Raw genomic sequence first — 26,562 nt, forward strand, 5'->3', positions numbered from 1 at the left:
GTCGTGACGTGAACCCACGTGACCCAACGTAACCCGCATTCAGCCAAAAAGTTAGAAATTGTTTTAAAAGCACGATTTTCCTTTCATCCTGGTAAATTTAAAAAATAAGACGTGTTAGCTGACAAAGTTATGTCTGTGTCACTAAAGGAAACTTTCCTCTACTTTGCTTACGGGAGTAACTTATTGAAGAAACGAATACGTATCAACAATCCATCGGCCCACTTTATAGGCATCGGTAAACTGGATGTTTGTACTTAAATTACTATCACACTAACGTTTGTACATCCGAAGAAAATAGCTAACATTACTACAATTATTTTTTTGTAGAATCATCACTTAGATTTTATCAAGTATTCTGAAAACTGGCGAGGTTCTTCGGCTACAATAGTTCCGGTAGAAGGATGTCATGTATGGGGTGCTGTTTGGCAACTGGATATTATTGATATGCCTGCTTTAGATATGTTAGTAAAATTATTATTTAGATTTCTGATGAAAAGCTACCTAGATTTCATTTTTGTAGGTAATCTAAGAATAATTTTATAATTTCATTTTTTTTTCTAGACAAGAAGGTGTTGACACAAATTGGTATTTTCCAAAAACAGTCGATATTATCACACTTCATGGAGAAACACTGCAATGTAGGACATATCAGCAAACAGTCAATCCTGTTCCATGTAAAAAAATTGATGAATTGCCAGAAGAAAGAAGACCATCTTCTACTTACTTAGAGTGTATTCTTACTGGAGCAACTGAATGCCAGTTGCCAAATGATTATATTCAAAATTTGAGAAAAATACCTCATAATGGAAATGAAGCATCACCTAAGATGATTGAAAAGTTGAAAAATTAAAGTTTCTATTTTATTATTATGATATTAAGTATTATTTAGTGAAAATGCAAATACCTAATACATAATTATGTATATTTACATTGCCTTACCAATATTTCTACAAATATAATAAGTGCTTGTTAATTAGTAGTATTATTTGATACATTGACCTAAAATTAACCAAGTCAAGATAAGAAAAGGTGTCTGTAGTTAAATCTCTTTTTATTAGGAAATACATATATAGAAGTCACNTACATAAAGTAGCTATGTGGGTCACGCTCACGCAGCATCTTGCTATTTGTATTATACCTACATTTTTGAAATTCTAATAATTCCGTAACCGAAATTATCCGAGACTTTCGGATAATCTGAAATGATTTCATATCCGTGACTGTAACCGAAACCGGTATAATATTATTCTAATATCCGTAACCGTATCCATAACCGAAAATTCATATCCTTATTATCCCTGTTACCAAGTACAAACAAGTGCAGGCAGAGCAGGTAGTAAAGGCGCGCGCACACGGGTGACTTTTGTCACAGTATGTCAACTACTAATTACTGTCATGGTGACAAAATTAGTCACAGAAACTTGAATTTTGGGCACATTAGAATAATAATTTTTAACCAAGGTAGATAAAGTTAAAAACGGGACTATTTCCAAAAAACCAAAAATTGTCGACAATTGCAGCAAAAATTTACCAAGTGTTACACCATTTTGGAATCCTTACTAAATGCGCCAAATTATGACGTCACTTGCCACACTCGCGCAGTACATTTTTTTTTCAGTACAGTCAGTTTAAACTAGGCAAAATTTTTATTTTGATATTTTTTTTGGGAATAATGTATTTTTTTCATCCAAGCTGGAGCAGCTGGTTTTGTAATTTTGATAACAATTTAGAGAAGCATTATACAGGGTTACATAACAAAAAAAAAATTAGGAAAAAGTGAAGATTTGTGGCAACACGAGTAAAAGGACCGTCACCTGGAGTAGAATTTTTTGATTTTTTTTAAATATCTATTATTTTTAAAATATGCCACATAGATTTTTTTTTATATTTTTCTGATAACCAGCACAACTTGCCTCAACACCCAGTTTCGGCTTGACGTTACATTACGGGACACCCTGTAGAAGTCACCATAAACAGTCCATCTAAAATAAGAAAACCTTACTGTCATGTCTTCCTGCATGTTTTATATCCGGCTCGAAGGACCAAAAGCGTCAGTCGCGTTTGTGACCCTATTTGATTGATTACTTTGGTGTCGCCATTTCGCCAATATTATAAGCCTTACAAGTCGTCAGTGTAGTTCTTTTAATGTTATGACCAATTGACCAATTCATTCGAAAAGATTGTGAAACGTAATAAAAAAACGTCCCTGTATAAAAATAATTCGCGTATTGTTGATGGTAGCGCCCCCTGCCCCTGACTACTGTGGGTCTATCTAAACAATCGTTTTATTAAAAAAAATGCTTCAATGATAAACATCAACATTGTCTATGTAAAGTACGGACGACAGCAAATCAGACCATACAATTTTGTTACAAATTAGCACCTATTACAACTTCCATAAGATGCCGCAGTATTTAGCCTGACGTACTGGCGCAAAGAATATAATATTTACTCTGACGTGCTGGCGTCTGTACATAAACAAGCGTCAAACTGATCATTTTGTCCCATGTCCATCAAAATTCCTAACAAAATTCTTAGTAGGTAAATTAGTTACATTAAAGTAAATGAATGATGTTTCAAACAGTGAACGACACTTTCTATTACTTTGCATACGGCAGTAATTTACTGAAAAAGAGGATACACATCAACAATCCATCAGCGGAGTTCGTAGGCATAGGAAGACTCAATGTGAGTGATAGAGAAGTCAAGTTTTCATTGGATTAATCTTTTTCACCAACCTACCTAATACCTACCTACCTAAACTAATGCGAAAGTATGTGTGACCACAGGATCACTTACTTGATTTTTTCAAATACTCGGAGAACTGGTGCGGCGCCGTTGCTACTATAGTCCCGTCAGATGGCGCTTATGTTTGGGGTGCTGTGTGGAAGATAAGCGATAACAGCATACCTGCTTTAGACAAGTAACTATGTACTTTATCAACCCTTTAAATGAGATCCAGAACATACTATAATCCTTCCATCTTAGGTCTTACGGTCACCCACTACTAACGGTAGGCATCTGCTGACAGATGAGGATGAGATGACCACCTATGGCTTAACATGCCTTTTTGAAAACTGGTTGATGTAAGTCAATTAGGTACTTACTTATATCCTAACCATATTAGGAACAAACACTCAAAATTATTTTACACTACGTGTCCCACCTTGAATTCGAAACTAAGACATTTGTGTCGAGAGAGACCACAATACGATTGTTAAGAATTTGTGCTATACCTAATAAATAAAAAATATCATTTAAATATCATGTAAATTTTACAGACAAGAAGGAGTAGATACTAACACATATTTCCCGAAAATGGTAACAGTCTTCACTCCCACCGAGAGTAAAGTTGAATGCCGCACATACCAACTAACTGATATGCCAACAAGACGATTGCGTGATGATAATACAGAGCTGCCCTCTGAAAGGAGACCATCCATCACGTATTTGGACTGCATCATAAAAGGCGCTATGGAATGCAAATTGCCCGATGAATACATTGAAAAGTTGAGAAAAGTGCCACATAACAATCAAGAAGCAACTCCGCAAATGCAAGAAATATTAAGGGGTTGAAAACAGATTTGTTACAATAAATGTTGTTTACAGTACTACATTATTACGTTTTTTCTTTTGTTTGATTACTTAACATAATTAGTTCCACAAAGTAATCATTTTATGTACAGTAACACGTGCTACCACGTTTTAACGTTACTTTTTATTNATAACTACGGGGTATAAAATTCTAAAAAAAATAGAGGTGATGCATGCTAATTAACTCTTTCAACGATTTTTTTATTCCACAAATTGCTACTCGGTGCTTATAATGATAATATGCAAAATTTGATGAGACTGGAGATACTTGGTACTCCAGCCAGTGGGCTGGCTGCAACCAAGCATTACAATACAACAAACCTGTTGGTTTTAGGATTTGGAGCCTGTTTTAAATTTTATGATTAGACTACAATAAACACGCAAATAATACCTGCATTTTTATCATGATTAGATCTCTTTTCATGTTGTATTGCCGTCTGTACTATGCTGGTAGAAAAAATACCAATGTCAGTGTGCCACTGGTCATTGGTCAAAACTTATTACACATCAAAATTTATTAGACCAAAAAAGTTTAAAATTACTGTAACGATGTTAAAATCAAACGTGTCCAGTAAATGCGATAGTTTCTTGTACTTTTCATATGGTGGCAATATGTTAACATTCAGAATTCACATGCATTGCCCTACGGCGGAATTTTTGTCAATAGCCAGAGTAGAAGTAAGTAGTTAGTATTAAGTTTTGGCTTCGTATTCATTAAAAGGTATTATTGTACTCAGTTAATTCAATTATTTCCTTTTCCTTTAAATAGAATTATAGACTGGATTTCATTAAATACTCCAAGTTCTGGGGAGGCCCTACAGCTACTTTGGTTCCCACTGCAAACGCACACGTTTGGGGTGTACTTTGGCGCCTTCATGAAAACGATATGTTAGCACTCGATGCGTAAGTTGAATACTATTCAAACTGAATTAAAGTAAAATAGGTATATGCTTACTTAGAGCGTGCAAAAAATTTATAACATTTTTCACTTTCAGACAAAAAGGGGTAGAAGTAAAAAAATATTATATCAAGTACATTGACGTATTGACACCATATTTGGGAAAATTCCACTGCCGAGCTTATGTACAAAAAGTGAACCCTTTGCCGAGAGGAGATAACGATGAAATTCCTGTCGAACGGTGGCCTTCGTGGGCGTATAAGGAAATAATGATAGCCGGGGCGCGTGAAAACGGGTTACCCCCATACTACATTGAGGGCCTGAAGAAAATGAAACACAATGGAGAAGAAGGTTGGCTGAGAACAGTCTGTCTACTGAATCGTTATGCACGACAAAAACCTTGCCTATGTAAAGTACCAGGGAGAATTCCGAGAAAACCACTAAAACTCGACTTGAAGAAATATAAACTTAAAAAAATGAAAAGCAAGGGTACATAGCCTATTTATTCCCACATGAGATAAATAAAAAATCATTATTGAAAAATTGATTTTATTGAGAAATGTATAGGCTTTGTTTTAACTCGTTATAAAATATATTCAAACAAGGGGTATAATTAGGATACACTTTGATATTCAAAACTATGCTTCACTAGTTTTAACCATTTTATTAATAATATAAATATTAAAATTATTATTAATAGGTACTCGGTTCTCATTAAATTAAATATAAAAAATTGTACACTATCTCAATCGTTTGGTGAATTGTATCTAAATTGAGCATAAAGCACAACGCTACCCCAACACTTCACATAAACACGCACACAAATCACACGAGGAACACATCATTTGGAAAAATATATTTTATCAGTCAATAATTTACGAATATTATAATTACTAAAAATGAGGTAATGTAACTGCCTTACTAGGTAAACAATCACAATTATAAGTAAATACTGATAAAAATAAGAGCGTAAACGATAAAAGGTAATCAGTTAGTCCCGTAGGTGTAGGCGTGTGAGGCAACGTTGTGCGACAGCGGGCCGCGCCCGGCGCCCGCGCTGCTCGCCTACAACGATGCAAGGTGGAACGGAAATATGGCCCTACAATATTTATCATTACACTTACATACCGTTACATTTAACTTATATTTTCATAAATTGAGCAAAAGGCACTATGCAATTTCTAAAATTAAAGATATATTTGGATTTTAACTTTGGAAAATAATTTGAAATCGATGTTTTTTTTTCCTTTTTTTGATAATAAAACCACATTAGATGCAACGTGCCTTGAGCCCTTCATAAACACCAATACTCACTGTGCACACGGCGCCGGTTCTCAATGAGAAGTCGTTCCGACTTCTGCCGGCCGCAAAAAATAATCCGAATGGCCACAGTATAAGAACCCGACGTGGTATGCACAGGTGCCCTTTTTCTAACTCATTGCCCACGACTAAACCAGCCTCGTTGAAACTCATTCTGTGGCACAGTTATTTGCTATCTCCTTTTGAAATAAGTATATTAAAGTTATTGAGATAAATGTTTGCAAACAAGTCGCACACACACAAATGGAATCGCCCGATTCGTATACCATCTGTGTATAAATTGAATGTCATGTCTATCTCAAACAATCAACAATCCTGCATTCTGTTGAAGGCTGGATGTTTGAAGGCACTCGTTTAATACCCTTAAACCACGTTATCGTTATAGTACTATTACCGCACTGGACCACAATAAATTTCTAAGTCTGCAGTCCAATGTCCAGGATTGTAAATTGGAGTCTAATTATTACAGTTAACTTTATAGATGACTACCTTCAACATGTAAAAATTAATTGGTATTGTTCATTAATAAAATATAAATTTATGAACCTGCTTAATTCGAATTCCTCCGTTAGCTATTTTATCTAAAACTTACGTTAGCAATAGGTAATCCTTCACAAGTCCTTTTAACAATGAATTTAAGATAGAAGACATGTAGCTAGCGCATAATTTACAGAATAATAAAATTATTGAGATAGCTATAAATTAGTGATAATAAGTAATACATTATAATTAAGAACAATTAAAAATATTAATAATTGCATTACAAAATATGTAATTCCACCCCGCGACTATGCTTTTTCTGAATAATTTACATTAAGATTTATAATTTTCTTATCCACATTATAATCATAACAATCGAAGACACACCGCTACAGCGCGCGTGGCCATCTTGAACTATTTCGGCTGATGAACATACAAAAACGAGGAACCCATAGTAGAGAAAACCTATTTGTATTTTACTAATTAAAATTAAGAAAGATTTGAAATTTATTTGAAGAGAAAATATTAGATTAAATACAGATTATATTACACAAACTAATCTTCTATTTTATGAATGGGGTGATTCCATACTTTTGCTCGCGAGTGGAGTTTAATGAACTAATAACTATGAACTTAGTTTAAATCTTGATTGATGTTGATCCTATTTTTGTATTTTCACCAGCTCAATTTTATTGTTCTATAAAGATGATCACGTCATTGTGCGTTTGTATCTACGTATGCACAAGAATTTGACTAATTATGTATTTTCAAGAGATTATTTTATTACATTCAGATAAATACATTTTAAAACATTTAGTTGCCATTTACATACCAAGTCATTCACATGTAGCGTAGTTATTATATGTAATACATATAGTATAACAAGATGGTACCGCTAAAATTTCCATTTATATTTACTTTACATACATAATTCCACTGTTTACACCGGTTGCATTTCATACATAAATAGATAATATAGGTATAAGTGTCGCGGTCATTTATACAAATATAAAATGTAGAGTATATTTCTCACAGTAAAACAATAATATTAGATAATATAACTATGTAACAACAATGGCAGGTAAATTCTATTGCATTGTAATTGATTGAGAACACATTGATTTCAGATTCTTAAACCATTCTGTCTGCATTGTATGGTCTGTCATTAGCTCATCCTTCTTGCAACTATTGATAACACCATATGGAAGTCAAAATGTTTAGTCACCTGATTAATTTATTAAATTTTGTATCGCTGGCGTATTTAATAAAATATATATATATTTTTTTTTTAATAATGAGGAGAAATATAGAGCCAGTGTAGAACATACCGAGTATTATAAACAGTTGCACAAAGTGTACCACAGTGCCACACGAGTAACTAATTCGTAGAATGTTGTGCACTTTCAACAAAAAGCGCTTTTAACAATAACTTTAATTCAACAATATCGACAAATTCGCCACTCGTCTGAAACTATTTCAAAACGGAAAACCGCTGGTCACATGCGAAGAACTAAATAAAATTAATTTGTACACGACCTAGTCTACGCGATAACGTACCTATACATACACACTTTACATCTTAAACGTAACTTAACATTAATAGGCTCTGTCAAAAATGACACCGATACAACTATTTTATTGAGGTAAACTATATAGGATTCGCGTCGAAACAGATCGACTCATCAATATCGCCTCAGCAAAAATATTAATTTCCTGATATGAAACGAATCGTCAGACGAAAAGAACTGCGCACGGCACTCGCGGGCCCGCGCGCCGACAAATAAATAACCGACGCGGCGAGCGGCACCGCCCGCGTCGAACAATTCACTAGCTACGCTTACAACTAGGATTCGAAGAGTCGGCCGCGCGCCCACCACGGCGGCCGACCTGAGGTAGATAGAACCAGCGGCCCCGGTCTCGCAGAGAACGAAGGGCGATTATAATTTTCAACTGAATCAGTGTTACGACGGTTACATCAGAAATATTATCCCTTCGAGTGAACGTCAGCCCTAGAAATAATCGTTCCCGTCGAGACCAAATCCGCTTGCGTTTACACGCCGAGTACTCTGCTGCCCACTGTCACGCTCGACTGTCGACTAAATCTGTCGATTGAACCGTTAAGTAAAATGTAACCCTATAACTACAGTATGGGTTCATATGTGACCCCGCTATAATGTTTGTTGTAATTAAATAATACAAGATCGTCTACAAATAAAGATTGTAATTATATGATTACAATCGTAGTTGTAGCACTACAAGATACTTTTAAAGATGTAAAAGATTTAATATCACTATGATAAAAGATTAATCGTTTACCACTACTTCGAGACAACTTATAGATCGATGATCAATAAACGCGGCGCAAGAAACTCAACACGAAAAAGTTTTCTGACTAAATAAATACCGTCAACATTATTTCGGGTTCACGCATGATTCATCACTTAGGCTGATTTCAGAGTCAAGCGTTTGACCGGCGCCAGTCACACGCGCGCGCTTACAATTACACTTGGTAGTATTTGCGTTTCATAGACACGACGTTCAAACGCGCCGTTTGTGAGACGCGCGCCGTCCGACACATCGCAAAGAAACGCGCGATAATAAGGCAGGGTACTCTGCCATGTAGTATTTAACGTAACCAACCTTCAAGTGAGTACGGCTCGTCCACGGTCATCGCGTATTTGGCTGCGAGCCGCCTTTGTGTTCGCAGTGATACTGCCACTCGGCGGGTCGCTGTGATTTCCCTGCGAACCACGCGCGAGCAGCTCGCAGCGGGTTCGTGCCTATGTACTCACTTGGTACAGTATCTGATACATTACATGCTACACGGCTAGATGAGTACCCTGCTTAAGACACAGCGGTCCGTCGGTCATGCGCGCGCTTTTGAGACGCGCGTGCCGCCATCGTTACTCTGAAAGCAGCCTTACATGTGACATTAGCCAACGTTGTCAGCTGTAGGGTTACGTGTTACGCAGCGCTCGCAGGCGGGGCAGCAGCGGGCGCGCGGGCTAGCAGCCGGTGTTGGCGGGCAGCTGGCCGTTGACTGCGCGCGGCTCATGCGGCGCCACGGGCTGCAGCGGCTCGGCGGCGGCGTCGTCGGACGCGCGCGACCGCAGCGACGACAGCTCGCGCACCCACGACGCCAGCCGCCCCGACACGCCGAACAGGTTGGACCCGGAGCCGGTGGCCACCGCGCCCACGTTCACCTCCGGCAACTCCTGCTCCTCGTCTGTGGACGATGGGGTGATGGTCAGTTAACAACGCTCATTTAGACTATACAGGGTGTTAGGTATATGGGTATATGAGCCGACCCCTGATCATATAAATGGTATGGTGAAGTCAGAAATTTGACATCATCATTTAAATTTTTAAAATTTTCATACAAAATAAATTTTATGAAATCCGATTTGAATGAAAATTAAATGAAGATATCAATTTTCTGACTTCACCATACCATTTATATGCCCATGTTGACATGGGCTAGTGTCGGCTCATATACCCATTTACCTAACACCCTGTAGAACTCTATTCTCCAGGAACATGATTCGACTATTTTCTTGGTGGATGATGGGAGACAAGAAAAGGTCAGTCGCTAAATATTTAGGCAGGTTTTTTTTTTATAATAAGCAAAAGAAATAGTACCTACTACTACGCGACTAGACTAGATGTACGGAACGTGCTTTGTTTACTGTATGTGACGCCTAAAATATTATTGGATTATTTCTATGTCTATATTCTCTATCTACAACTGATCACCTGTTGTTGAAATATAATTTGTACATGAATGACGTTGCTACTTAGATGAAGTATCCTATCATGCAATAATATCATTTGAATATCATGTAAATATTACATATTTTTTGCAGCTAGCTAACTAAAAAACTTTAACAATACTGTGCTTCTATTTAATTACACTTTATAGATGTTGAGTCTGACTACATGTTTCCGCACAAGACAAACATAACGATACCCGCAGGCATGTGTGGTCCCTTAAAATGGCACTTTTGACATTTGCATGCTCGAGATATTCTTGGAGTAGGTATTTACAAAAAGTTTTGGCAGCTTTAATTCACTTATCATCAATGACGTCACTGTACAGTATTTAAGCAAATCTTGGTGGAGGACTCCATGAACTTGCATTAATTATAGCCACCAAATCAAAAAAATACATGGCGTCAAATGAAAGGTATGGTAGAATATGTCTATAGCAAAACCATATGGGAGTTGATGTTTTTCAATGACCAAACATATTCTAGCATAAAACTTTTTCAGGGGTTGTTTACTTTCAAGCTGATGGTTGTTGAAATGGTTCATAACCACTGTAGCAAGATCTCGTAAGTGCCATCTTAAGTTGACTCTACAGTAGCTAGCCGACTAAGCTGTAACTAAGGTCACTCAGGAAATGATAACAAAGTGCTTATGTTACTGTAACATGCGCCGTTACTTACGGTTAGTTTGCCGTCTGCTCGCCACACTTGTCTATGACGGCATGGCCGTGCAAACAAATAACATTTCATTATTAGTATCACCAAAGTATGCGATAGCGCTTATGTTATCATTTGCTGATATGACAAAAGTTTTGAATAACATTTTATTAATTTCTAATCGTGATTACAGTCTTAATTTTATTGATTATTCTATGGTGTTGACGTTAATCATTTCACCGAACCTGCTTTAGTAGGTGTTTTCATAGATATTATGTCAAAGTCATGCGCATGAGTCTGTCAGATAAGGCTTTTCGACACATCCACAGATATGGATTAGAGTAGATACAGCAAGTTGATCGTCAAAGCGTGCCATTCCGATATGTCCAAATGGACATACATGGTCGAGTGATGTTCATGTAATCCGATTACAACAATCGGTTACGATGATTTTACGAGAACAGTAGTACGAACACAGTAGAAAGAAGATATTATTTACGGATTGAGAATTGTAATTAACAGCACAAGTAGCAAATAATTAATTAGAATAAAGTAGCAGTAGAAGAAGTATAAAGTAGCATTGTTTTTAATACATATCCTGCGATGTACTCTTAAGAGTTAAAACCATGGTCCCTGTATGTGGTGCACTCATACCGATCCCAAGGAACCGTACTTACTCATAACAATAAGACACACACTGATCCATGTATTCATGCACTTGACTTTATGTCTTGAAACGCTGGTAGGGTAAAAAAAATAACGAGATTTGACGATTTGTAAGTATTACTTTATTTTAAAAAGGTAAATAAAGATGCTTTTAGTTTTGTATTTAACAAATTATCAGTTTTATCGGAATTAATTAATTTTCGAATCGAGTCACACGATATCATTCGATGACTTTGCGAATGCAGTACGATGATACGATTACTTTTACGTTGCGGCAATCACTAAAATTCGCTAAAATGACACTAATGACGTTTAAAAAGTGGCACGCTCGGCTTCATACAATTTTTGACACATGCTGCATCTATCCATATCTGTGTTTTAGAGTAGATACAGCAAGTTGATCGTCAAAGCGTGCCATTCCGATATGTCCAAATGGACATACATGGTCGAGTGATGTTCATGTAATCCGATTACAACAATCGGTTACGATGATTTTACGAGAACAGTAGTACGAACACAGTAGAAAGAAGATATTATTTACGGATTGAGAATTGTAATTAACAGCACAAGTAGCAAATAATTAATTAGAATAAAGTAGCAGTAGAAGAAGTATAAAGTAGCATTGTTTTTAATACATATCCTGCGATGTACTCTTAAGAGTTAAAACCATGGTCCCTGTATGTGGTGCACTCATACCGATCCCAAGGAACCGTACTTACTCATAACAATAAGACACACACTGATCCATGTATTCATGCACTTGACTTTATGTCTTGAAACGCTGGTAGGGTAAAAAAAATAACGAGATTTGACGATTTGTAAGTATTACTTTATTTTAAAAAGGTAAATAAAGATGCTTTTAGTTTTGTATTTAACAAATTATCAGTTTTATCGGAATTAATTAATTTTCGAATCGAGTCACACGATATCGTTCGATGACTTTGCGAATGCAGTACGATGATACGATTACTTTTACGTTGCGGCAATCACTAAAATTCGCTAAAATGACACTAATGACGTTTAAAAAGTGGCACGCTCGGCTTCATACAATTTTTGACACATGCTGCATCTATCCATATCTGTGGACACATCCAAGACAAGAAACAAGTAGTGTCCGACCGAATGTTCGGTTTCGGTTTCGTTTTCGGTTGAGTTTCGGTAAAAACACGAGTTTCGGTTTAGTTTCGTTTTCGGCGGCAAACTTGCCGAAACTACGACCGAAACCGAATGTGCATTCGGGAGTTTCCGCGCTGTTATCGGTCATGTTCGGCGCATTGAATGAATGAATCCGATCAGAGCCAATGTCGTGATTCGCTCGCTTGTTTGTTTGCTGTTAGTTTTGTTTTGTTTTGGTGGCGAGTTTTCGAGTGATTTATTTTGAATTTGGTAAGTTTTATTCAGTAGTAGAAAACATCAAAAATAATATTCAATATGACTGATAAAAGTATAATCAAGTTTAATCTAACCTATGAATTTTTTTATTCGCAAATTCTATACGTAAACAAACATTAGTTAGGTAGTTAGTAATGACTATAGTGCATTTCATGGTGATAATATTATGGATTCAGAATTTCAAAGTTCATTTTAGTTTTTATCACCAAGCCAAGGTATCCAAGTGGCAAGTACAGTAGATACTAACTTACGTACTACCAATTTTGTTTTGAGAATGACCCGACTATGGGACGGGTTATGTAGATGTCCTGAATATTGCGAGTAATTAAAAAAAATCTAGACTATAAATCCTTCTTTTTCTTTTCAACCGACTTCAAAAAAGGAGGAGGTTCTCAATTCGACCCGTATGTTTTTTTTTTTTTTCTATGTTTGTTACGCGATAACTCCGCCAATTATGAACCGATTTGAACAAATCTTTTTTCGGCGTATAGGTAATACCTCAAGGGTGGTCCCATTTAAGTTTAATAATAGAAAAAACAACCCCCAAGGGTGGAAAATTGGGGATGAACTTTTTTATACGCAATATCTCCGCCGATAATAAATCAATTTGAACGATTATTTTTTTGTTGAATAGGTATTATCAAAAGGGTGGTTTCATGCGAATTTGAAGAAAATATTTCACCCCCAAGGGTGGAAAATTGGGGATGAACTTTTTTATACGCAATATTTTTAATTTTTAGTTTTTTTTGTGTTCACGCATTTGAAGTCGGTTTTATTTTTTAAAAAAGTTAATTATTTAATACATAATTTGATACCTTTAAGAGTAAAAAGGTGCTTTATAAGTTAAATTCTCTTTAAATAATGAAATTTAAAGAGAAAACAATAAAGACTGACTGATTATAATAACGTTTTCTTTATTTTTCCCTTAAAATATGAGCCTTGTAAGGAAGTTTCGGTTTCGGTTTCGGTTTCGGCCGAAATAGACACCGTTGCCGAAATTCGTTTTCGGTTTCGGTTTCGGTCGTAAAACTAGTTTCGGTCGGACACTAGAAACAAGTTAAGCCGTTGGACCGCTTAAATCATACGAATAAAAATATCTAAAATGAGCCAATCAGTGTTTGGTGACCTCACGAAAAATCTTGCTAGAAAGAGAACATTAAATGCACGATATTCGCCAGGAAGCCCTCGAAGTGTCACGTGATCACGTCGACGTCACTCACAGTCTCAGTTAATGTTACGTGTGACGTGACACCGCAGAGCGCGGTGAATACATACAACTGCGCGTTGATTGTCACGTGGTGGGCGCTAGTGGGGCTACTCCGAAACACTGTTTACGTAGTTTCATGCTAGCATCTCGCTTAGCCTGAGAGGGACGGCAACGTTCGAAACTTCGATTGACGTATTTTCGGAAATTCAGAGTAACCTTGCGGGTCGGAGGCGTGCGAGGTCACGTGGTGCCATAAAGTTAATGTGCCTAACAAAATAGAGCAACAAAGGACTGAGCGAGCGAAATGTGACTAGCTAGCAGCAACACTGTGTGTTAAAAAGAGATGCGTGACGCGATGTAATAAAACCTATAATGTAACCCACGCTGTAAATTTGAGCTCTGATATTTTTTTCTCTGAGATTTTATTTTATTGTGGATGTTTATGAGGAAAGAACCGTGGTGATTGGTGCAGTGACAACCTAAAATCGGTTTCGTTCGACAGCCCGTGATTATTGCTCAATTACGAAGGAATATTAACTTTAAGCGTACTGACCTGTGACGGAGCGCTGCAACGCGTACAGCTCCTGCGCGTGCGGCGAGTGGAAGAAGGAGCGCTGCCGGAAGTAGGGCTGCGCGGTGGGCGCCAGGTCGGCCACGAGGCGCAGGAAGGACGGGCGCGCGTGCGGCCGGTGCGCGTCAGCTCGTACGAGGTCACGTGGTACTGACCTGTGGCGGAGCGCTGCAACGCGTACAGCTCCTGCGCGTGCGGCGAGTGGAAGAAGGAGCGCTGCCGGAAGTAGGGCTGCGCGGTGGGCGCCAGGTCGGCCACGAGGCGCAGGAAGGACGGGCGCGCGTGCGGCCGGTGCGCGTCAGCTCGTACGAGGTCACGTGGTACTGACCTGTGACGGAGCGCTGCAACGCGTACAGCTCCTGCGCGTGCGGCGAGTGGAAGAAGGAGCGCTGCCGGAAGTAGGGCTGCGCGGTGGGCGCCAGGTCGGCCACGAGGCGCAGGAAGGACGGGCGCGCGTGCGGCCGGTGCGCGTCAGCTCGTACGAGGTCACGTGGTACTGACCTGTGACGGAGCGCTGCAACGCGTACAGCTCCTGCGCGTGCGGCGAGTGGAAGAAGGAGCGCTGCCGGAAGTAGGGCTGCGCGGTGGGCGCCAGGTCGGCCACGAGGCGCAGGAAGGACGGGCGCGCGTGCGGCCGGTGCGCGTCAGCTCGTACGAGGTCACGTGGTACTGACCTGTGACGGAGCGCTGCAACGCGTACAGCTCCTGCGCGTGCGGCGAGTGGAAGAAGGAGCGCTGCCGGAAGTAGGGCTGCGCGGTGGGCGCCAGGTCGGCCACGAGGCGCAGGAAGGACGGGCGCGCGTGCGGCCGGTGCGCCCAGCACGCGCGCATCAGCTCGTACAGCCGGTCGGGGCAGTGCTCGGGCCGCTCCATCACGCCGCCCGACACCACGTAGCGGACCACTTGCTCGTTTGATAAGCCCTGCGAACGAATGTACAGCATCAGTTAGCTGCCGTCGTAAAGCTTCAACCACACCAACGCGTGCAGATGGCCATCGCCGGCGCGATGACGACGCGATCATAGGCAATGACAGGTCGCGCGGACTGTCATGGGTCGCGCGATCTGTCATTGGCCTTTGATCGCGTCGGCGATGGCAATTTGCACGCGTTGGTGTGGTTGAAGCTTAATGCGATAACCCAGTCAAGTTCTAATCAGAAGTCAGACGTGTCACGTGACTACTTCCTGATTAGCAATATGGGATCATAATACGAAAACGCAAGAGTCTATTTTAAGGTTACGCCTTAAGGAGGCCTATTGCGAATTCTTAATTTCTAGTTGATAGTGTTTCGACAAAATTAACAAGTAAGTATGTCAATCAATTTACCTGATAGGGCTGCATGGCTAATGTAGCCATCTCCCATAAAACGACGCCGTAACTCCACACGTCGCTACTACTTGAAAAAACCTGAAAGCAAAGTATTCACATTAATTAAATATTCAACTCATTCCAAGTACCTGCCTAAATGAAAAAAAAAATGCTTTAAAGATACCTACCCCGTCTTTTAAGCTCTCGGGGCTCATCCATCGCACCGGCAGTAGGCCCTTGGTGCCTTTCCTATAGTAATCAGTCTCATAAATGTCTCTGGTCATGCCGAAGTCGCCCACTTTGACGGTGAGGTCCCCGGCCACCATACAGTTGCGCGCCGCGAGGTCGCGATGCACGAATTTTTTCGCCGACAGGTATGACATACCATCGGCTATTTCTATAGCCATCTGAAAATAAATAAACGTCGTTGAATATTCTGAGCTTTAGATGATTGAAATAACATTATTATTCTTTTTACACAAATGAAAATGGCAATAGCATTAAATCTTTAAAACAAATTACAATGTCCACAGCATTGAAAAAAAAAAAGATTAGGTGTTAAGTAACCGCATTAACATCATCATGATTTTAGCCTATAGATGTTCACTACGGAACGAACGAAAGTCACAAAACACGATCTTTTGCTTTTTTCATCCATTCACTGCCCTATTTTCTTGCAATGTATTCTGCACCGTCGACGAGTTCTAGCTGCTGCCAGCTATATTCTAGATAGTTCGTACATCGAGCAAAAGTGCGACCGCAGGTAGGTCTTGAGGTCGCCGCACTCCATCAGCTCCATGACCACGCCCAGAAGGCGACCACATGTGACGTGGTGACGTGTCTAGACTCCGCACACTAACCTGCAGTATATTCTGCAGCGTCGGCGGGTTCCCGCCGCCCTTCTTGGGCAGCGAGCTCTCCGAGTCGGGGCGGTGCGAGCGCAGGTAGGTCTTGAGGTCGCCGCACTCCATCAGCTCCATGAGACTACGCCCAGAAGGACCACATGTGACGTGGTGACGTGTCTAGACTCCGCGCACTAACCTGCAGTATATTCTGCAGCGTCGGCGGGTTCCCGCCGCCCTTCTTGGGCAGCGAGCTCTCCGAGTCAGGGCGGTGTGAGCGCAGGTAGGTCTTGAGGTCGCCGCACTCCATCAACTCCATGAGACCACGCCCATANAAGGATTTTCGAAAAGTGTGACTAGTCTAGTCTATTAATAGACCCACTGATCACGTTCGAAGCACCTGTGCGGCGCTAAACTCGTCACAACATGCAACGAGACAATGGGCCAACTATCCGGCCGCCGGATATCCGGCTATCCGGCCTAGCAGCTGGCCGGATATCCGGTATCCGGTATCCGGCCAAACAACTATCCGTTTCATCTCTACTAATAACTATAAACGCGACGCCTAAACACACAAGCTGGAGTTGATTATTGAATGCAGTTTTACTTGAGCGTGGTTTCATATTATAGAAACTGTCTCTTATAACTTAAGATAGGTACTATAATTAACAATAGTTATAATATCATATTTTCCAATTTCTTATCACTTCATCCTCACCCGAAACGTTAAATAATAGGATCTCGCTCAACAGTGGCATCAACTGGCAAATACTAACGCCCGTATTCACAAACATTTATATGAGGTCTCACAGTGCGCGTGGACGCACAGGGTCACACATGAACCAATCACAGAGCTCTATTCAACGCTGTGCGTTTCGATTTCCTGCTTCACTTTGTGAATACGGGTGTAAGAATATTACAAGCACTCATTAAAATATCACAACATCAAACTAAAACGAACGAATAAAACGAACCTGATTGGTGTCCTCAATCCTTGTGTAGTGCACGTTGTAGGCGACGACGAATCCGTTGGGATTCTGCGGCGGCTCCCACGTCACGTTCACTTCGGGCAAAGTTTTGTTAGAGGGCAGCACCTCCGCTTGCAAGCGGGCCGCTACGTCTACGTTTGCTGTAGAACAAAATTATACATTGTCAACAATTAAGACAGACTTACAAACAGCCATCGATGATGTTTAAGGCCCGGTTTCCACCAAAGCGAGGAGAAGAGGTTTCCACCAAAGTGTTTGAATAATCAATCTTCGAACCAAATCTGAGCAGAGAGGTAAGATGGGAATAACGAAATCTGATTGGTTATTCAAACACATCTCTTTTTTTTTTTGGACGGACTATGCTGATAGCCGTGAGCAGCTTTTTCAGCTTCACCGGACAATAGGTGAGAGTAGATGGCTCTCAACCTCAATCAAACACATCTCACCTCTCTCCGGTTTGGTGGAAACCGGGCCTTATAGGGGCCTGTAACTGTTTATACATCTGATAAATTAGCATCAAAGGTTACTTACTGAGTTCAAGCGTACGGAAGGTGTTGAATGCGCGCTTAGAGCACCATGTGTCGGCGTACTCTTCGTCGCTTTCATTCTCATACTTGTGGCGGCAGGCCCACACGNTGTGAACGCAGGTAGGTCTTGAGGTCGCCGCACTCCATCAGCTCCATGACGACCAGCGTGGGCTGACCCCGCGAGACCACGCCCAGCAGACGCACCACGTGGAACGTGTCGAACGCCTTCATGACTGAAGCCTCGTTCAAGAACTCGATGCGCTCCCTGTGCAGTCGAAAATACTAAATGTGATGACGTCGTAAAAAGCTAACATCATGCGTCTTTTGTTGTTGCGATATAAAAACACTGAATGTAAGATGCGATATAAAAATACTGAATGTAAGGACGACGCGACGCCGTAAGAATTACATGTGTTTTTAATTCGTTTTCTGTTTAAATACGAATTTGGCGACGGTACACTGGTTTCAAACTATAGCAAATTGGCAAAGCTTAATTAAAAAAACAGTTGCTATGCTACTAAAGATTTCATGATGTATTAACGAACTCCTTACCTGTCAGTGGCATGTTCATTGACAGTTTTCACAGCACACCGAGTTTCTGGCTTGCCTTTTTCAATGCTCTTCGCTATTCCTTCATATACCTGTGAATATAAACACAAGTGAATAAATAACCCTACACTTTTATGCTATGTATAAGTGTAATAATACCAGATCTGGACAGAATAGAGATCAAAATCAATAATAGAGAACAAAACTAATTCCCGTCCACAATAACAAATCACTTACCATGCCGAAAGATCCTTGTCCCAACTCCCTCACGAACTGTATATTAGCGCGCGGCACCTCCCACTCGTCAGGCACGTAGACAGACGACACGTACTCAGGATTGACACTTGCGAACAGCTTGTTGGCTTCGGCTGGGGGTGCGAAGAGCCCGCGCCGCGCGTACCAGATGCCGCCGCCTACTAGCAGCGACATCACCACGCAGCCGCCTACTAGGCCCCATACCCATTCGTAGCCTGAGTCCGCGGTGCGCTCCTAATGAGAGATTTCTCAATTTAAAAGTTGCGCTCATAATGCAAGGTTTTCTCAATTGAAAATCTCGATTAGGGAATTTACTGGACACGTGACTTGATGAAAATTAGACAACCGCCATGATTGTGATGATGAAAGCTGAAAGCTATGTGTCACATTGTTTAGTTATTTTTGATGTATGTTATGTGGAAGCTTTCGATTCAAAGTACTGCAAAAGATTCTACATAAAATGCAAATTGACAGCTCAGGTACTCTTCAAGGCACGGTTTCCTCCAGTGGGAAGATTGTTTGGGATATTCGGCACATCAGACAAATGATCAAATGATTTTACAAAACGAGGATGATCAACCGTATTTCGTATGCAATATTTAAAGCTATACTTAGAATGCAGTAGATGGATGTGATGAATTGATGTTGATTGAAACTCTGTTTCTTCGATAGCTACTCAACGTTTATATCGTGAAATAACGTATAACAAAACGAGATATTTCATGATCACAGTGAGATGAATGGTAGTAGAGTGCGGTAGGCGCCAAGCGCAATCGCGACCGTTATCTGTCAGATTCAACCGTAGTGATGCGTGCACTCGTTAGTGAATTAGTGATGTCGTAATCGATTCCTGAACAATGCTTTCACTGTGGCATTTAGAGCTATACAGGGTGGAATTTTGTAATGCCACCTGGAGGGAAAGTACTCTTAATACTGTAGATAGAACATTTTACTCAAAGAAAACATTCCTTTATTTTTTTAAAGAAAGAGAACTGCATTCTTAGATTTTAGATTTTTTTCGAAAATTCACTACCGTACCATACAATTTTCTGTAAATAATTGAGATAATTTAAGATTTCATGATTTTCCTTTCATTTGATTTATCAAGTTTGTTAGAGATTTCATCCTTATTCTTAACCCTAACGATCGATGCAATAAAAATACAGGGTGTTATTTTTAACAGATTTTAGTTGGTTCGATTCCGGGGTGTAAGCAAGCAAATTTTTGGAAATCTTTGAATGCAGTTCTATTTCGTTTCAAAAATAAAGGAATGTTTTCTTTGAGATTTTTTTCTATCTACAATATTAAGAGTACTTTCCCTCCAGGTGGCATTACAAAATTCCACCCTGTATTTCAACAAAGGGTTTTGTGATGTCGCTGTACGTTGATGTTTGAAGTTATCCCACTAACCGGTATGTAAATGTAGATGTCTGACACATTCCCGGCGCCGCTGACGGTGATGGGCGTGACGCGGATGCTGTAGTTGCCGGCCAGCAGGTTGCGGATGAGGTAGCCGCGCCCGTTGCTCTCGTAGTCGTCCGCCATCAGGCACGTCTGCAGACCCACGTCTTGTGCCTATGGAAATAAGGTTCATTTTCGATTACATTCACAACGTAATATTAGTCCTAGGTTCTAATTCTACAGGGGCTTAGGTAAATGGGTATATGAGCCGACACTAGCCCATGTTAACATGGTCATATAATTGGTATGGTGAAGTCAGAAAATTGATATAATCATTAATTTTTTTTAAACTTTCATACAAAATAAATTTTATAAAATCCGATTTGTATGAAAATTAAAATAATTAAAATGAAGATATCAATTTTCTGACTTCACCATACCAATTATATGACCATGTTAACATGGGCTAGTGTCGGCTCATATACCCATTTACCTAACACCCTGTATAACAACGCGACGCTTAAACATACAAGCTGGAATTAATCCTTGATTGCAGTTTTACTTGAGCGTTTGGCGACTTTACAACAGGCGAATGCTAACGCCCGTAATCACAAACTATACTGTGAGGTCTCAGAGTGCGGGTGGACGCACAGGGTCACACATGAACCAATCACAGAGCTCTATTCAACGTTGTGCGTTCGATTTGCTGCTTCACTTAAGCAAGCATCGTTTATAAATACGAGTATAAGAATATTACACGCACTCATTAAAATATTACATCAGACTAAGAATGAAACGAACCTGATTGGTGTCCTCAATCCTTGTGTAGTGCACGTTGTAGGCGACGACGAATCCGTTTGGGTTCTGCGGCGGCTCCCAAGTCACGTTCACTTCAGGCAAGGTCTTGTTAGAGGGCAGCACCTCCGCTTGCAAGCGGGCCGCTACGTCTACGTTTGCTGTAGAACAAAATTATACATTGTCAACAATTAAGACAGACTTACAAACAGCCATCGATGATGTTTAAGGCCCGGTTTCCACCAAAGCGAGGAGAAGAGGTTTCCACCAAAGTGTTTCAATAATCAATCTCCGAACCGAATCTGAGCAGAGAGGTGAGATGGGAATAACGAAATCAGTGTGCCTACCATGAGTTTACGTTAGGTGTGCTCGCTAACGACTGCGTAAAAAAAATACATTTAAATGTATGACATATTGTGCAGCGCCCCTAGCGGCTACTTTCAAGAAATAAAATCTTCATAGAATTTTTTGACGTATTCGCTAGCGAGCTCACCTAACGTAAACTCATGGTAGGCACACTGATTAGTTATTCAAACACATCTCACCTCTCTCCGGTTTGGTGGAAACCGGGCCTTATAGAGGCCTGTAACTGTTTATACATCTGATGAATTAGGATCAAAAACAATTAAGGTGGTTACTTACTGAGTTCAAGCGTACGGAAGGTGTTGAATGCGCGCTTAGAGCACCATGTGTCGGCGTACTCTTCGTCGCTCTCATTTTCATACTTGTGGCGGCAGGCCCACACGTTGACAGTGTACCAAGTGAAGTGACGCATGTCAGTCACGGTCAGAGACTTGGTGTTGTTTGACAACTCGTAGTACAACGACTGGACGTACCCTGTACATCAAAAGTACATAAATACGCGTACAAGGTATACAATTTTCTTCCAAATGCATACGTAAAAACGCCAAACGGCACATTTATATGACCAAATCCTTTGCCCAAATTTCAAACCAAATTACTCATAGATATGGAGGGAATAAACTATTTATTATTTTGCTCTCAATGAACTTGGGATTGTTATTGTTCATTTAAATGTCATATTACATCTTTAACTATGTACGCTTGTAAAATATGTCAGGCTAGATAAGATATAAAGTATAATTTATAAACAATATTTAGAGTGCCTTTTCCTTCTACTTTTTAATTCTTGTTGATCACTGAATAAAGCCGATATTTAAAAAAAAATTCAATGAGATGCTTTCTAAATCCAATATCAAATAATAATATATCTACTTAATTTGAAAATTACCACATACATGCAAGATAAAATCAATCATCCAGGTGGGCGCAGTATGTATCGTGAACAACTATATCTACTTTATATCATGCAGATCAATTTTACTTTCTACTTTGAAGTCATGCTGATCGGTTTGCTCCGGTAAACTTAAAAAAACGATGCTAACGTGGAAATCGGTGTTTTGTGATGATAGTGCATGCAGCAACCGGATACCCGTGACAAAACAAAAATGTCTGTGGTAGTAACCTGTAGTATTGTCCTTTACGACGCAAACATTAGGCTGGACGCGACTGCATTTGGCTGAAACGAAAATGTTAAGATGGACGTGATGAGGTTCGTGAACGTTGGCAAGCATGACAGAGTGAAGAACAAGCATAGAGGAGGTATGCTTCAAGGTGGCGAATGAATGTTATGATGGGGGAATGCGTTAAGGTATATTCACATGTAAAGTAATGGTAGGGGTAATTTAGGGTGTTTACTTTCGTTGTCCGTAGTGTTGGTGTAGTTTAGGCCGAGGACGGGGTCGTGGTTCTCCGTGAGGATGACCAGCATACTATTGAGCGTCATGTCGACGGATCTTCGCGCTCGACTGTTTCCAGAGCTCTCGTAGTTCTTATCATTCCTCGATGTTTTTATGTACACCTAAGACAATAAAAAAAATTGTAAACGTATGTGAAAATTGTAAAAGCATGATTGTTTTCTTTACTATCTCTATTAACCAGATTTCTCCGGCTGCCAGTAAATGCAAGTATAGCCGATAAGAAGTCAATAGACAAAACATTGTTAATTGTTTATCAGCAGTGACATATCCGTCTCAAAAGTCCGCGGTTATAATAATGGATACGTATACGAATATTCAGGTGATCAGTAGTATATTATACTAGCTTTCCGCCCGCGGCTTCGCGCGCGTGGACTACATTATCTACATATTTTACGGAACCCTATTTTTTCCAAAATAAAATTTAGCCTATGTTACTCGTGGATAATGTAGCTTTCGAATGGTGAAAGAATTTTCAAAAACTGTCCAGTAGTTTTTGAGCCTATTCATTACAACCAAACAAACAAACAAAGTTTTCCTCTTTATAATATTAGTGTAGATTACCGTATTTTGCAAGCCATTCTCAAAGTTGATGGTTTCGTCGCGCTCCTCCTCCGCGCGCGACGTGAACTTAGTTCCGGATTTCTCCTCCTTGCACGAGCAAGAGCCATTCTTCACCTCCCCCGTCGTCTTGGCTTCCTCCTTCTCAGGAATATTCTCGCCGCGACCGGCGATTATATTCGCCAATGCATTCGCTGTAGATATGACATATTTTTTACAGATAACCATTATTAACGGTGAAGTCAGAAGACAACCTGATAAGTTTGTTATCACTGTTTANGGGTAGAATGTTTCCGCCAGTAGCCGAACAGACCCTCTCGCATCCAGAACCCCTCCATCCTTCTCCAACGGCTGATCCTCTCCCCTCCTCGCCGTCCTCATCATTACCCTGTATATCCCCTCCCAAACACCCTCACGATCCTGCTTGGTGCAGAACTCCCTCCAACTCTCGACCTGCGCATTTCTAACTTCCCTCTCATACTCTTCTTTATGTTTCAGGTACTCCTCGACGACCTTCGATCTGCGGGCAGGTGCAGCGGTTTTGACTCTCCTTTTCCAGGTGACCGTCTCCTTCTTCAGCTTCGCCAGACTCTCGGACCACCACGGCAGTGTAAGTATATCTTTGGTTTTCTTTTTAGGTATTGTTTCTTGACAGGTTTTTGTAATAATCTCTATGTAATCGTTAACTATGTTTTCCAGTTCTATTGTGTCATTTATTATATCTATCGTGTCTTTATTTATGTTTTTATTGTGCAAAGCTAGTCTCATTTTCTCATGAAACTGAGACCAGCTTGCTTTTTTAGTGTTGTATACTCTAGTAGTCCTAATGATTTTTATTCCTTTAGATCTAGTTAAATTAATTTTGAAGATAATGCCGTTGTGATCCGAGCTGGTGAGGCCTTCGTCCACTCTCCAGTCGTCCACCAGGTCCAGGAGGTCAGTCGAACAGGCTGTGATGTCGACATAGCTGCTGAATCGCTGCCCGCCGCGGATTGTGTCGAAAGTCGGAGTTTTCCCTGTGTTCAGAATGTGCAGGTCGAGTTCTGCAAGGGTTCCGGCCAGATCATCGCCCCTATGGTCAATCGTGGCGCTTCCCCACCACGTGCTTTTTGCGTTTGCATCGCCTCCAACAATGAGCCCCTTCGAGCCTAGCTTCTTCTCAACCTGCCTCAGGTGTTCGAGGTAGGGTGCGATGGGCTCATCGGGTTCGAAATAAAAAGAGACGAGAGAGATCTCCCATGCCCTTGTCTGGATCCTCACCACCGCGATGTTGTTGGTGGTGAGTTCTGGATACTGCGTGACGTTGAGGCTTTGGTCGAACACAGCGATCGCAGCCTTCACAGTTCCGTCCCCGGGGTTTGTGTTTTGGAAGATCCTCACGCCTCGATGGTCCCTCATCGCTTTTCCGCCTCCCACGTATGGCTCTTGAAGGAGCGCTACAGCGATCTTCCTCTCTACAGCTTCTAGGAGGAGCTCATTGTTGGCCAACTTTTTGCGCTGCAAATTCGCCTGGGCGATTATATACGGGGCATTCACCACTGGGACCACTTTAGCAATAAGCTACTGATGATCTCGCTAATATGTCCCAGCGTTTGCGCACCGGACAGGCCTGCGAGAACGCATTGTGGTCTACTTGATCATATTTAGCGGTGGAGCAGTTTTTGCATGAGGCGTTTACGCCTGCCAAGAAATCCGCACACTCGGTCTTAAGGTGCGGGCCCCCACAGTGGCTGCAGAGGTCGACCGTCTCGGTGCAAAAGCGCTTGCCATGGCCATAGCCAAGGCACCTTGTGCACTGAACCAGAGGGGACTGGTCCTCAACTCTGACCTGCTGCAGGTCCACATGCAGGGAACCTTTCGAGATAGCGCGTCTCCATACGAGTGGTGAGGTGCTCACCACTACGTGGTTTGTGTGCGGGTTTCTGGCACGCTTTTTAAACTTGATTTGGAGGCGATCCTCCTCGTCGCCGAGGCTGTGAAACAGGTCTTTGTTTTGGCTCCTGATTGCCTTTAGGATGTCGTCGTCGCTATTAAGCTTCAAGACATCCTTCAAAACCAGGAGCGGGTCCTTGTTTTTCACCTCCTCGACGACGAGCTGGTCGCCCGCACTTTCTATTCTCGCCTTAACTCTGGCCCGCTCCTCCTTCGATCCGCAGCTCATAATAATTTTAGCATCCTTTGCTTTGCGAATCCTCTCCACCTTGACCCATCCCTCTTTTGCGTTCACCGCTTCTCTGACTTTACTCAGCACAGTGTCTCCGGTGTCCTGAACGTTCACCGAGGACACTATGACTGAATGAAGCGTAGTCTTCGCTGGTGACCTCCCATTCGAGTNACTGTTTATTGTTGTGTTCCTCAGAAATAATAAATAAGAAAAATATTATATTTTAACTCGGACTTTGTAGGTTTGTAATCTAATTCGTTTGAAATGAATTCGTAAACACTCTGCAAGCTGTATGCAATCAGCGTTCTTGTATATAGGTTTCAGATACGGAGTTCATGTATTTAAAAAAACTTGCTGAACTTACGATTGTATGCAATCTGTTTTTTTATTAAATGTATATAGGTTTTCAGCTCAGATACGGTGTTGATGTACTAAATAAACTTGTTGAACTTACGATTGCCGCAGTAATTATTGCGCCAGGCAAGGATCTTGGGCCGGTTGTAGCTGTTGGCCTGTATTTTGACATGATACAACATGATGGTCCCGTTGGGCATGGTGGGAGGCGACCACTTGATCTTCACGGAGTGCGGGCCCGTTGACTCTACGGTCAGGCCCGCTGGAGGGCTGGGGCCTGAGTAGAATAAACCAGAAAATTGTATCTTATCTCATAGCACATAATTACCAATTTTGCTGAATTTTTAAAGTTGTTCTTGAACTTTTCACTCGAAATAACATTGGAATTTATGATACGGGATTCGGTGCAGTTGTTAAGAATTCGTTTTTTTGCACTTAAGTTTGCAGTTTCGATATGGCAATACAAATATTTGATGCATGATATCTGTTTGT

At 40.8% G+C, this 26,562-nt stretch overlaps 4 protein-coding genes across 6 annotated transcripts in view; 3 read left to right on the top strand and 1 right to left on the bottom strand.

Moving 5' to 3' along the window:
- On the top strand, positions 1 to 889 carry LOC114351741 (gamma-glutamylcyclotransferase-like). Of its 3 annotated transcripts, XM_028303042.1 has the most exons (3): positions 1 to 246; positions 328 to 461; positions 562 to 889. In XM_028303042.1, the coding sequence occupies exons 1-3, from the start codon at positions 130 to 132 to the stop codon at positions 848 to 850; spliced, it is 540 nt and encodes a 179-aa protein (XP_028158843.1). In that variant the 5' UTR covers positions 1 to 129; the 3' UTR covers positions 851 to 889. The 3 variants fall into 3 exon arrangements, 2 of the variants coding, with proteins under 2 accessions (XP_028158843.1, XP_028158844.1); XR_003655805.1 differs by lacking the exon at positions 562 to 889 and having other exon boundaries at positions 1 to 235; positions 328 to 433; XM_028303043.1 differs by lacking the exon at positions 328 to 461 and having other exon boundaries at positions 1 to 235.
- A 1,099-nt stretch (positions 890 to 1,988) lies between these two features.
- On the top strand, positions 1,989 to 3,606 carry LOC114351740 (gamma-glutamylcyclotransferase-like). Its single transcript, XM_028303040.1, has 3 exons — positions 1,989 to 2,688; positions 2,790 to 2,923; positions 3,282 to 3,606. The coding sequence occupies exons 1-3, from the start codon at positions 2,569 to 2,571 to the stop codon at positions 3,574 to 3,576; spliced, it is 549 nt and encodes a 182-aa protein (XP_028158841.1). The 5' UTR covers positions 1,989 to 2,568; the 3' UTR covers positions 3,577 to 3,606.
- A 219-nt stretch (positions 3,607 to 3,825) lies between these two features.
- LOC114351739 (gamma-glutamylcyclotransferase-like) lies at positions 3,826 to 5,417 on the top strand. Its single transcript, XM_028303039.1, has 3 exons — positions 3,826 to 4,272; positions 4,364 to 4,497; positions 4,590 to 5,417. The coding sequence occupies exons 1-3, from the start codon at positions 4,039 to 4,041 to the stop codon at positions 4,987 to 4,989; spliced, it is 768 nt and encodes a 255-aa protein (XP_028158840.1). The 5' UTR covers positions 3,826 to 4,038; the 3' UTR covers positions 4,990 to 5,417.
- Positions 5,418 to 6,110: 693 nt separating this feature from the next.
- The window catches only part of InR (insulin receptor), a 66,824-nt gene continuing 46,372 nt past the window's right edge, over positions 6,111 to 26,562 (bottom strand). The window contains exons 14-28 of the mRNA XM_028303044.1: positions 26,171 to 26,347; positions 23,556 to 23,746; positions 22,933 to 23,095; positions 22,700 to 22,753; positions 21,856 to 22,050; positions 21,220 to 21,374; positions 20,428 to 20,592; positions 19,000 to 19,251; positions 18,766 to 18,854; positions 18,356 to 18,478; positions 16,716 to 16,839; positions 16,044 to 16,262; positions 15,874 to 15,954; positions 15,224 to 15,470; positions 6,111 to 9,518 (exon numbers count right to left, since the gene is read on the bottom strand). Coding sequence (XP_028158845.1) covers positions 9,298 to 9,518; positions 15,224 to 15,470; positions 15,874 to 15,954; positions 16,044 to 16,262; positions 16,716 to 16,839; positions 18,356 to 18,478; positions 18,766 to 18,854; positions 19,000 to 19,251; positions 20,428 to 20,592; positions 21,220 to 21,374; positions 21,856 to 22,050; positions 22,700 to 22,753; positions 22,933 to 23,095; positions 23,556 to 23,746; positions 26,171 to 26,347 — 2,456 coding nt within the window. The 3' untranslated portion in view covers positions 6,111 to 9,297. The remainder of the gene's footprint in view (positions 9,519 to 15,223; positions 15,471 to 15,873; positions 15,955 to 16,043; positions 16,263 to 16,715; positions 16,840 to 18,355; positions 18,479 to 18,765; positions 18,855 to 18,999; positions 19,252 to 20,427; positions 20,593 to 21,219; positions 21,375 to 21,855; positions 22,051 to 22,699; positions 22,754 to 22,932; positions 23,096 to 23,555; positions 23,747 to 26,170; positions 26,348 to 26,562) is intronic.

Source organism: Ostrinia furnacalis, unplaced genomic scaffold (genome assembly GCF_004193835.3).
Source record: "Ostrinia furnacalis isolate ACB-3 unplaced genomic scaffold, ASM419383v2 OfSCF1172, whole genome shotgun sequence".
NCBI lineage: Eukaryota > Metazoa > Arthropoda > Insecta > Lepidoptera > Crambidae > Ostrinia > Ostrinia furnacalis.